The sequence below is a fragment of the Chionomys nivalis genome, chromosome 8 (genome assembly GCF_950005125.1).
Source record: "Chionomys nivalis chromosome 8, mChiNiv1.1, whole genome shotgun sequence".
In the NCBI taxonomy this organism is placed as follows: Eukaryota; Metazoa; Chordata; class Mammalia; order Rodentia; family Cricetidae; genus Chionomys; species Chionomys nivalis.
The window spans coordinates 90151436-90164752 of record NC_080093.1 but is presented as its reverse complement, the minus strand read 5'-3'; the positions used below and the strand labels follow the sequence as shown (position 1 = coordinate 90164752).

The 13317-nt window shown below is 40.9% G+C and overlaps 1 protein-coding gene across 1 annotated transcript; it reads right to left on the bottom strand.

The window, feature by feature from the left end:
• Positions 1-1299: 1299 nt before the first annotated feature.
• Positions 1300-2250, bottom strand: LOC130880221 (olfactory receptor 2AG1-like). The gene has a single exon (XM_057779160.1). The coding sequence runs from the start codon at positions 2248-2250 to the stop codon at positions 1300-1302; it is 951 nt and encodes a 316-aa protein (XP_057635143.1).
• Between the last annotated feature and the right edge of the window lie 11067 nt (positions 2251-13317).

Sequence of the window (13317 nt, the reverse complement as noted above, 5' to 3'; positions counted from 1 at the left end):
CATCAGGAAGTGTGTTGTAGTCAACACAACTGAGAGTTGGAGATCTGAAGACAATTTTGACATAAGACATGAGGATGCAGAGTTCAGAGTTTGTTCATCTGGATTTCCATTTTGTTTTGGTCTAGTATTTCCTCACTATGCTCCCTTTTCTTGACAGTAATGTATATCCTGTGTCATTGTATATAGAAAGTGTGTGATCTTCTTTTCATTTTTATTTATAGACTATTACATAAGACATTGCATAAGTATTTTGAACAGGGTTGAGAATGTAGTAGATTATGGAGACTTTTAAAATTGGGCTGAATGCATTTCTATTTTATCATATGACTGCAAGCTATGGAGTTAAGGGAGTGGAATATGGTGGTTGGAATGAAAATGGCCCCCATAAGTCCATAGGGTGTGGCATTAGTAGGAGACGTGGCCTTGTTGGAGAAAATGTGTCATGTTACAGGGTAGACTCTGAAGTTTTAGCTGCTTAAGCCAGACCCAGCATGACTCTCTCTTCCTGATGCTATCTTATTCAGATGTAGAACTCTCAGCTTTTTCTCCAGCACTATATCAGTCTGCACACCACCATGCTTCCTGACATGATGGTAATGGACTAAACCTCTGATCTGTAACCTAGCCCCAATTAAGTTGTTTCCTTTATAAGAGTTGCCATAGTCATGGTACCTCTTCACAGCAAAAGAAACCCTAACTAAGGTATATAAGTATTAGACACCCCTATTAGTCACCAGAGGCTAACAAATTAAAAAGCCTGAAGGTAGGAATGGATTATCTCTATTGTTGGACAGTAAAATCTCATATTAGTTGGTATTATTATTGCTCTTAGTTACCCTCCAGAACATTATGGCAGCAATTGGTTATTAAAGACACTGCATGCTTGGATCATAGAACATGGAGAAATCAAACTGGTATTGACGTGGAACCTTCTCTATTGTCTGTTTATTGGTGAAAGAATAGTCAAACAGGAAGAAAGGAATTATTAGTCTTACTATATCTTAGAACTTGTGAGCTATGATAATGACCTTCCAGGAGAGACAAGCTTACTTGTGCCTGGAAGTCATGGAAGCAACCAAGAACTTCTTGATTGGACTTAAGTCTTACTACAAAACTTCAGCACATATATGGCACCACTATTGGGATCTAGATAATTATCCTATAAATATCTCACAAAGAAAAGATTCACACAGAATTAATCAGAGTAGTTTCCTTTCTATACTTCAAATTCAACAGAAATACTTTTAATGGCTTGATTTAACCAGGAATATTATGAAGGCAGGTATTAGAAAGAACTACCTAGAAAGTAGATTGTGTTGGCAACAAGCGTTTTCCAAGAATTCTCCTTAAAGCCCCAGTGACTTCCTTATTCCTCAAACTGTAGATGAGAGGATTCAGAGCTGGAGTCACAGTAGTATAGAAAACAGAGAGGACATTGTCTTGTATGGGACTGTGGAATTGATGAGGAAGAACATACATGAATGAAGCACCCCCATACCACATCCCAACCACAGTCAGGTGGGAAGAACAGGTGACGAGGGCTTTCTTCCTGCCCTCATTTGATGGCATGTGGAGTACACTATAAAGTATTCGCACATAAGAGGCCAGAATAACAGTAAGAGGGAGAATCAACACAGAGACGCCTGTCAAATAAACCATGAGCTCATATGTGGATGTATCTGCACAAGCCAGCTTTAGCAATGGAGGGATCTCACAGAACAGGTGTCTGATCTGCCGAGATTTGCAGAAGGGATACTGCATGGTGAAGGTGGTAAATACTAGAGCTGTCAGGGATGCCAGGATCCATGATGTGGCTATCAGGAGCCAGCAGACCTTGTGACTCATCAAGATTATGTAGTTCAGAGGTTGACAAATGGCCACATACCTGTCGTAGGCCATGAAGGCCAGAAGGAGGTCCTCTGCACTGCCCAGTACGAGTTCTAGAAACATCTGAAGGGCACAGCCCCCAAATGAGATGGTATTGTCTTTGAGTAGAAAATTGATAACAGCCTTGGGTGTGATAACTGATGTGAGGAGGAGATCCATGAGAGAGAGCTGTCCAAGGAAGAGGTACATGGGCACATGGAGCCGGGCATCCATTGTGATGACTAGGAGCAGCAGTCCATTGCTGATCAGAGCCAACATGTACAGGGCTATGATTGTGGCACAGAGCAGTTCAGGAGAGCCACTGTCATCCAGAATTCCTACCAAAATGAAGCCACTTCCCAAGGTGGAGTTCCAAAATTCCATTTTGAATGATATCTTTAATTGCCTAGAAACAGATGAGTCAATGAAATTTTATTGATGAGTTTTATAGATCTGGTTTTTATGTTAACACCTCGAGTTTCCAATAATGATATGCTGCCTTTCTTGTGTATAAATAACTTTCCTTGTTGATGTTTAAATTCCTATCTTTTAATTGTATCTTAATAAAACTTCTGAAGCGTGGTATTGAAATTACTGCTGGAAAGGAAGGACTCAGTTCTGGACTTTAATCTCATAAAGCATAACACATAGATGTCTGAGTACAGTCACACACAGATGTATTGTTACAAAAATACACAGGGTGCATCACTACTGCAAGACTCATAGATAGATGACATCAACATTCGTTCAAATACTAGTAAGCACCCAAAGATAGACTAGTACATAATTGCATACAAAGGTCTTGGTAGAGAAGAGTACATTTCTATTGTTAAAGCACTACACAATGTCATCTTTGCAAAAACTTTTCCGTTGTTGCAATTTAAAGTAATGTGCATTTACAAAAAAAGCAGATATACATGTACTCATGGGATCTGAACATGCCTTTATCAGTCCTAAGACAGAGCAATTGAAAAGACAGTGAAACACAAAGCAATAGCTAATCTGATACCGTAGTTTGTCTTTCAGTTCTGCTTTGGATTCTTTATATTGCCATGACATGCTAACATGCTACACATTTAAGTAAATTAGGAACAAATTCCTTACCTCTGGTGATGAGAGGACTAGCTGTCTGACAACCTCTCCTCCACTTCAGCAACATGAACACGGAGAGCATGAAGGAGGGCAGAAGTGGCTTTTCAGCACTACCTAGTGGGTTTGTTTTGCTAAGTTGATTAAGTATGTATGGGAGGAATTCTTTAGAAGTCAGGTGACACGGTTGTTCTATTCCTTCCTTTTATTTACAGCTGTTCTCTGGAGACAGACATGACAGCAAACAACAGCTAACATTCTTTGGGTATTGTCCTATGGGCTAAGCTGTCTTCCAGTTTTGACATCTGAAAATGAGTAGAAACTGTTTCTATTTAGCAAGTTGCATAGAAGGAAATCCTCTAGCACCATGTCATTTATGCAACTTGTCTTGGGTCCAGATGCTCAGATTTCTTTATTCCTGCTGCTGTAAAGATCTAAGGTGTATGAAAAAAAAGTAGAAATTGGAAGATATGTCCAAAGGGACCCATATATATGCACTGGAGGACTGAGGTAAGCTGAGGCTTTGTTGCGAAGCACATTAATTTGTCTTCTAAGCTTGTGGCCTCCTCTCTTCCTTCTTCTATTGATGTCTTCAGAGAGAATTACCTCCCAACTGAAATGCCTCCCCTGAACATTAATCTAGGAAACGGCAAACTAATGAATCCTCTTGGGCATGTTTTCTAGTTTGTTTTTCTAAGCTCTCTGTATCTGGATCACCTCTGAGGCCACAGGTTTCTCTCACAATGAATGTAGGAGCTCTCAAGAAAATGAACAAGGAATGGCTAGTAAAGAACAGTAATATAGGATGCTGTAAAAATACCAAAATCAATGAGGTACTTGTATGAAAATGCCACAGTGAAGTCTTCCCCTTTATATAATGACAACTGCTAATAACAATTTGAGAGGCAAAAATGTAGCAGGTGGTAGTCATACACATCTTCAACCCAGCAGTCAGGGAGGCAGAAGCAGGTGGATATATGTGAGTTTGAGACCAGCCTGGTTCCAAGACAGCCAGGGCTACACAGAGATACACTGTCTTGATAAATAAAAATAAGAAAGAAAGAAAGAAAGAAAGAAAGAAAGAAAGAAAGAAAGAAAGAAAGAAAGAAAGAAAGAAAGAAAGGAAGGAAGGAAGGAAGGAAGGAAGGAAGGAAGGAAGAAAGAAAGAAAGAGAAAAAAGAGACAAAAATGTTCAGTATAACAAATAACTAAAATTACACAGTTCACAGAAATATAAAAAATTATACATGTATTTGTTTAAGTGTGCTCTCAGGAAAGAAATGAGAGATCCCAAGAAGGTAAAAATTTGTTGCATAAGGGCAAGACTAGCAGTCTCCAAAAGAACTCCTAAATCTGACAGAGAAAACTAACTACACAGGCTTCATAATGACCTGCCTAACCCGCAGAATCAATTTCTATCAAGGACATCACATTCACTATACTTGGCTGTGACAAGGTAGGCTACCTGTACCCGCCTTCCCTTCCTCTATCCTTGTCTCTCCAGAGTACTCTTAGACATGCTCCTGCATGTCTTTCTAGTCTTTCCTCCTTGTTCACCTCAATTCACTTCAGACTCACTGATATCCATAACCAAAACCTAGAAAACTCTGCCACATTTCCTGGAGCAGTACCCAATGCCCAGCTTAAAAGAATTGCAGGCTCAGAATCGTTCACTTGCCTGTTAGCCTATCATTTAACCAAATTTCTGAAGAATTTTGAGACTGCTTGGAGTTAAAATCCAGTGTTGATCCAATAATTCAAGTCCTGGCACCACTTTTGGTCTGAATCCTAAAACCCAGTGAAACCCAAAGACTTAGAAGCAAGCATCATTCTTCTGGTCCACAAACTGTCAGATTGTAACAAAGCAACCAAATTATGAAACACCCACTGAACAAACCAGGTAACTACATCAAGAAAACCACAAACATCATAGCTCCAGATGCCTAAGTCACAGCACAAAACACAGCCCAGACTACTGTACCCAGCAAAGCTTGCATTCACCATCGATGGAGAAAACAAGATATTCCAGGACACAAATATATTTAAACAATATGTAGCCATAAACCCAGCCTTACAGAAAATACTAAAAAGAAAAGCACAAACCAAGGAAGCCAACAACACCCATAATAACACAAGCATCTGACATCCCTCCACCAGCACAACTCAAAGAAGGGAAACACACAAACACTACCACCAGAAAAAATTACCAGAGTTAACAACCACTAGTCATTAATATCACTTAATATCAATGGACTCAATTCACCTATAAAAAGGCACAGGTTAAAAGAATGGTTATGAAAACAGGATCCAACATTCTGCTGTTTACAAGAAACACACCTCAAACTCAAAGAGAGACACCACCTCAGAGTAAAGGGTTGAGAAAAGGTTTTCCAATCAAATGGACAAAAGAAACAAGTGAGTGTGGCTATAATAATATCTAACAAGATTGATTTCAAACTAAAATCAATCAGAAGAGATGGAGATGGACACTTTATACTCGTAACAGGAACAATTTATCAGGAGTAAGTCTCAATCCTGAATATCTATGCCCCTAATATAAAAGCACCCACATATGTAAAAAAAAATTACTAGAACTCAGAGAATACATCAAACCCCACACTCTAATAGTGGGAGATTTCAACACTCCTCTCTCACCAATGGACAGGTCAACCAGACAGAAACATAACAGAGAAATAAGAGAACTAACAGATATAATGAACCAAATGGACTTAACAGACGTCTATAGAGCATTCCACCCAAACAGTAAAGAATATACCTTCTTCTCAGCATCTCATGGAACCTTCTCAAAAATTGATCACATAATTGGTAACAAATAAAACATCCATAGATATAAAGAAATTGTAGTAACCACCTGTGTCTTATCAGATCACCATGGATTAAAGTTAGAATTCAACAACAATGCTAGCCCCAGAAAGCCTATGAACTCATGGAAACTGGACAGTCAACTACTGAACCACACCTGGATCAAGGAAGAAATAAAGAAAGAAATTAAAGTCTTTCTTGAATTCAATGAAAATGAAGACTCAACATACTCAAACCTATGGGACACTATGAAAGCAGTGCTAAGAGGAAAGTTCATAGCATTAAGTGCCCACTTAAAGAAAATGGAGAAAGCACACATTGGAGACTTAATAGCCCACCTGAAAGCTTTAGAAAAAAAAGAAGCAGACTCACCTAGGAGAAGTAGAAGACTGGAAATAATCGAATTGAGGGCTGAAATCAACAAAATAGAAACACAGAAAACAATCCAAAGAATCAATGAAACAAAAAGCTGGTTCCTGGAGAAAATCAACAAGATTGACAAACCCCTATCCAAACTAATTAAACAGCAGAGAGAGAATATGCAAATTAATAAGATCAGAAATAAAAAGGGGGACATAACCACAGACACAGAGGAAAATCACAGAATCATTAGATCTTTCTACAAAAGCCTGTATGCCACAAAATTGGAAAATGTGAAAGAAATGGACATTTTTTAGATAAGTGTAATATACCAAAATTAAATCAAGACCAGGTGAACAATTAAAGTAGACCTGTAAGTCGAGAAGAATTAGAAGCTGTTATCAGAAACCTCCCTACCAAAAAAAGCCCAGGACCAGATGGTTTCAATGCAGAATTCTACCAGAACTTCCAAGAAGACCTAATACCTATACTCCTTAATGTGTTTCACAAAATAGAAACAAAAGAGTCATTGCCAAACTCCTTTTATGAAGCTACAGTTACCCTGATACCAAAACCACACAAAGTCTTAACCAAGAAAGAGAATTACAGACCAATCTCACTCATGAACATTGATGCAAAAATTCTCAATTAAATACTGGCAAACCAAATCCAAGAACACATCCAAGAAATTATACATTATGAGCAAAGTAGGCTTCATTCCAGAGAGGGAGGGCTGGTTCAACATACAAAAATCTATCAATGTAATCAATTATATAAATAAACTGAAGGAAAAACCCCATATGATCATTTCATTAGATGCTGAAAAAGCATTTGACAAAATTCAACACCCGTTTATGATAAAGGTATTGGAGAGATTAGGGATACAAGGTTCATTCTTAAATATAATAAAAGCTATATACAGCAAGTGGACAGCTAACAATAAATTAAATGGAGAGAAACTCAAAGCCATTCCACTAAAATCAGGAACAAGACAAGGCTGTCCACTCTCTCCATACCTCTTCAATATAGTGCTTGAAGTTCTAGCAATAGCAATAAGACAACAGAAGGAGATCAAGGGGATTCGAATCAGAAATAAAGAAGTCAAACTTTCGTTATTTGCAGATGATATGACAGTGTACATAAGCAACAAAAAAAAATCTACCAAAGAACTCCTACAGCTGATAATCACCTTTAGTAATGTGGCAGGATACAAGATCAACTCCAAGAAATCAGTTGCCCTCATATACACAAAGAACAAAGAAGCAGAGAGGGAAATCAGAGAAACATCACCTTTCACGATAGCCACAAATAGCATAAAGTATCTTGGGGTAACTTTAACCAAGGAAGTGAAAGATCTATTTGACAAGAACTTTAAGTCTTTGAAGAAAGAAATTGAAGATGATACCAGAAAATTAAAGGATCTCCCATGCTCTTGGATTGGGAGGATCAACATAGTAAAAATGGCAATTCTATCAAAAGCAATCTATAGATTCAATGCAATCCCCATCAAAATCCCAATAAATTCTTCACAGACCTTGAGAGAACAATAATCAACTTTATATGGAAAAACAAAAAACTCAGGATAGCAAAAACAATCCTATACAATAAAAGTACTTCTGGAGGCATTACCATCCCTGACTTCAAACACTGTTACAGAGCTACAGTAATGAAAACAGCTTGTTATTGACACAAAAACAGAGATGTTGACCAATGGAATTGAATCGAAGACCCAGATATTAATCCACAAACCTATGAACACATGATTTTCAACAAAGGAGCTAAAATTATACAATGGAAGAAAGAAAGCATCTTTAACAAATGGTGCTAGCATAACTGGATATCAACATATAGAAGAATGAAAATAGATCCATATCTATCACCATGCACAAAACTCAAGTCCAAATGGATTAAAAACCTCAATATCAATCTGACCACTCTGAACCTGTTAGAGTAGAAAGTGGGAAGTAGTCTGAAACACATGGGTACAGGAGACCACCTATAACCCCAGTAGTACAGACAATAAGAGCAACAATGAATAAATGGGACCTCCTGAAACTGAGAAGTTTCTGTAATGCAAAGGACACTGTCATTAAGACAAAAAGTCAACCTACTGAATGGGAGAAGATCTTCACCAACCCCGCATCAAAGGTCTGATCTTCAAAATATATAAAGAACTCAAGAAACTAGACATTAAAACTTTAATTAACCCAATAAAAAAAATGGGGTACTGAACTGAACCGAGACTTCTCAACAGAATAAGTTCAAATGGCCAAAAGACGCTTAAGGTCATGCTCAACCTCCTTAGCAATCAGAGAAATGCAGATCAAAAAAACTTTGAGATACCATCTTACACCTGTCAGAATGGCTTAAATAAAAAACATTATTGATAGCCTATGTTGGAGAGGTTATGGAGTAAGGGGAACACTCATCCATTATTGGTGGGAATGCAAACTTGTGCAACTACTTTGGAAATCAGTGTGGCGGTTTCTCAGGAAAATGGGAGTTAACCTACCTCAGAATCCTGCGATTCCCATCTTGGGAATATACTCAAGAGATGCTGAATCATACTACAAAAGCATTTGATCAACTATGTTCATAGCAGCATTATTTGTAATAGTCAACACCTGGAATCAACCTAGGTGCCCCTCAATAGAAGAATGGATAAAGAAGGTGTGGCAATATACACTTTAGAGTTCTACTCAGCGGTAAAATACAATGACATCTTGAATTTTGTATGCAAATGGATGGAAATAGAAAACACTTTACTGAGTGAGATAACCCAGACCCAAAAAGATGAATATGGTATGTACTCACTTATAAGTGGATTCTATCCATAAACAAAGGACATTGAGCCTATAGTTTGTGATCCTAGAGAAGCTAAATAAAAAGGTGAACACATAGAAAAACATATAGTTATCCTCCTGGATATTGGAAGTAGATAAGATCACTGGGAAAAAGTTGGGAGCAGTGGGAGTGGGCTGGGTGGAAGGGGAGATGGGAGAGAGAAGGGAGATGGGGAGGATTGGGGAGAGCGAAGGGAGAAGGGGAGGATTGGGGAGATTTTGGGGGAATGGGATTGTTGAGATGGAGAAAGGGTGGATATGGGAGCAGGGAAGAAGATATCTTAACTAAGGGAGGCATTTTAGGGTTGGCAAGAGACTTGACTCTAGAGGGGTTCTCAGGTGCCAAGGGGATTTCCCCAGCTAGGTCCATGGGCAGCAGAGGAGAGGGTGCCTGAACTGGCTTTCTCCCATAGCCACACTGATGAATATCTTGCATAGCACCATAGAACCTTCATCTGGCAATGGATGGAGATAGAGACAAAGACCCACATTGGAGCACTGGACTGAGTTCCCAAGGCCCAGATGAAGAGCAGTATGAGGGAGAACATGAGCAAGGAAGTCAGGACTGCGAGGTGTGTGTGTGTGTGTGTGTGTGTCCCGCTGAGATGGTGTGACTGATCTAATAGGAGCTCACCAAGGCCAGCTGGACTGGGACTGAACGAGCATGTGATCAAACCGGACTCTCTGAATGTGGCTGACAATGAGGGTAGACTGAGAAGCCAATGATAATGACACCGGATTTCGATTCTACTACATGTACTGGCCTTTTGGGAGCCAGTCCGTTTGGATGCACACCTTCCTAGACATGGATGGGGGGGCTTGGACTTTCCACAGGGCAGAGCACCTTGACTTCTCTTAAGACTAGAGAGTTTAATTTCTTTCTTTATTTCTTCCTTAATCCAGGTATGGTTCAGTAGTTGACCATTCAGTTTCCATGAGTTTGTAGGCTTTCTGGGGGTAGCATTGTTGCTGAATTCTAGCTTTATTCCATGGTGATCTGATAAGATACAGGTGGTTATTAATATTTTTTTGTAACTGTGGATGTTTGCTTTGTTACCGAGTATGTGGTCGATTTTTGAGAAGGTTCCATGAGCTGCAGAGAAGAAGGTATATTCTTTCCTATTTGGGTGGAATATTCTATAGATGTCTGTTAAGTCCATTTGATTCATTACCTCCATTAATTCTCTTATTTCTCTGCATTATTTGTAATAGCCAGAACCTGGAAGCAACCTAGATGCCCTTCAATGGAAGAATGGATGAAGAAAGTGTGGAATATATACACATTAGAGTACTACTCTGCGGTAAAAAACAATGACTTCTCGAATTTTGCATGCAAATGGATGGAAATAGAAAATACGATCCTGAGTGAGGTAACCCAGACCCAAAAAGAAGAACATGGGATGTACTCACTCATAATTGGTTTCTAGCCATGGATAGGGGCCACTGAGTCTATAATTTGTGATCCTAAAGAAGCTAAACAAGAGGGTAAACCCAAGGAAAAACATATAGATATCCTCCCAGCTATGGGAAATAGACATGACTGATGGGCAAAAAATTGGAATCTTGGGGGTGGGGTGGGATGGGGATGAGGGGTGATGGGGAGAGAAAAGTGTGAAGGAGAGGATGAGGGGAACTGGGGGAATCGGGGTGATTGGGGATAAAGGAAGGTTCGATAGGGGAGCAGGGAAACTCATACCTTAGGTAAGGGAGCCACCTAAGGGTTGGCAAGAGACTTGAACTTGGAATGGCTACCAGATGCCCAGGGCAATGTCCCCAGTTAGTTCATTGGGGCACCTGAGGATAGGGAACCTGAAATGAACCTATCCTATAATCATACTGATGAATATCTTGCATATCGCCATAGAACCTTCATCTAGCGATGGATGGAGATAGAGCCAGAGACCCACACTGGAGCACCGGACTGAGCTCCCAAGGTTATAATGAGGAGCAGAAGGAGAGAGAACATGAACAAGGAAGTCAGGACCATGAGGGGTGCACCCAACCACTGAGACAGTGGGGCCGATCTATTGGGAGCTCACCAAGGCCAGCTGGACTGCTACTGAAAAAACATGGGATAAAACCGGACTCTCTGAATGTGGCGGACAATGAGAGCTGACGAGAGGCCAAGGAGAATGGCACAGGAACTTTCATCTGGCGATAGATCGAGAGAGAGACAGAGACCCAAATTGGAGCAACGGTCTGAGCTCTTAAGGTCCAAATGAGGAGCAGAAGGAGGGAGAACATGAGCAAGGAAAACAGGACCACGAGGCGTGCACCCACCCACTGTGACAGTGGAACTGATCTATTGGGAGCTCTCCAAGGCCAGCTGGACTGGGACTGAATAAGCATGGGTTGAAACTGGACTCTCTGAACATGGCAGACAATGAAGGCTGATGAGAAGCCAAGGACAATGGCACTAGGTTTCGATCCTAATACATGAACTGGCTTTGTGGGAGCTTAGCCTGTTTGGATGCTCACCTTCCTGGGCCTGGATGGAAGTGGGAGGACCTTGGTCTTCCTGTAGGGCAGGGAATTTGGACTGCTCTTCAGTATCAAGAGGGAGAGGGAATGGACTGGGGGGAGGAGAAGAGGAGGGGGGATGGGGGAGGGGAGTGGGGGAGGGGGCAATGTGTGGGAGGAGGGGGAGGGAAATGGGAAACGGGGAGCAGTTGGAAATTTTATTAAAATAAAAAAAAATAACAGAAAAAAAAACAAAAAAAAAACAAAAAAAAAGACTTGAACAAATTACAAAAAAAAAAGACTAGAGAGCAAGGGGGAGGGAAAGTGGGGGAAGTGGGAGGGAAATGGGAAGATGGGAGTAGATGGAAATTTTTAATTAATAAATAAATAAAATAATAAAAAAATAAAATGAAACCAGACAGACACCAAGATTCAAAAAATGTATTTTTCTGTGAATAAATTGTGAATTTCATTGATAAGGAATATATTTATACACATTTTCTTCAGCTAAATAGTGTAGGTTTATTGAGTAGCAGCATGCAAGCATTTTGTAGCTCAAGAAAATCAGAAATATGCTGATGTACAGCAATAGCATGCAAGGATTTCCATATCCAGCCTTCCCTCGGTTTGTGTTTTCTTCATTACCTCCATTTCATTTTTCAAGTGTTGAACTGTTTCCATTACCTGTTTGATTGCCTTTTCTTGGTTTTCTTGGGTTTCTTTGGGAGATTTATTCATTTCTTCTACCTTTTTGTTTGTCATCTCCATTTCTTTATGGCAGTTTTTCATGTCCTGTTTAGGTCCTCTATTATTTTCATAATGTTCCATTTAAAGTCGATTTCTTCTACTTCTTCTGGAGTAGAGTGTTCAAGTCTTCCTGTTGTGTGTTCGCTGGATTCTGGTGTTATCATGTTGCTTTTCATGTTGTTGGAGGAATTCTTGCATTGGTGCCTGCCCATCTCTTCCTTCAAATGCAGCCAGGAGAGTCTTGGCGCCTTGGTCCAATCTTTGCTGTGACTGACTCTTTGGGTGAATCTCCTCAGTGCAGGAGCAGGAACTGTTCCTGGGCCAAGGACCAGTCTGGATGGATCTCCTCAGCACAGGAACAGGGACTCCTGGTAGTCCTAGGGCCCCGCCGACAAAAGGGGGAACTTGGGGGTAGGGCAGGGTCGATTGGAACACAGAAGACCCTGCAGCAGAAGCTGAAGGTGCCCTGTTCTCCCTTGTGTGGTCCTTCCGGCCTGCCTGGCCGGCAGACACTCACCCCTCTGTGTGCAGGAGCAGGAACTATTCCTGGGCCAAGGACCTTGCAGACAATAGGGCAGGCTTGGGGGAGGCAGGGTCATGTATAACAAAGAAGACCCTGCAGCAGCAGCTGAGGGGCCCTGTGCTCCCTACTGGAACAGTCCGCCCCGGGGACAGCACACACTCACCTGTCTGGATGGAACTCCTCAGCACAGAGACAAGGGTGCCTGGTATTCCAAGGACCCCTCAGACAAAAGGGCGAACTTGGGGGGAGGGCAGGGTCCATCTGGATGGAACTCATCAGCACAGAGGCAGAGGAGCCTGGTAGTCCAAGGACCCACAGACAAAATGGCAAACTTGGGGGAGGGGCAGGGTTGAGTGTAACACCCCTCTTTGGTTTTCTTCACGAAGTGGCCAAAAGTTTAGATGACTGGTGAATCTTCAGGTGAAGTAGGGTATCTCCATTGGATTTTTGGGTCCCTTGATCTGATATGGCCTCATGGAAAGTCTAGACCGTCTTCTAGGGTACACAGGAGTGTCCTGGCCTCCAGTAGAGCTGCTGGAGCTGTTCTTCCAAAGGGTGTTAACTGTATATGGGCCTATGGAGTCTGTTGGAGTTCCGGGAAATGGC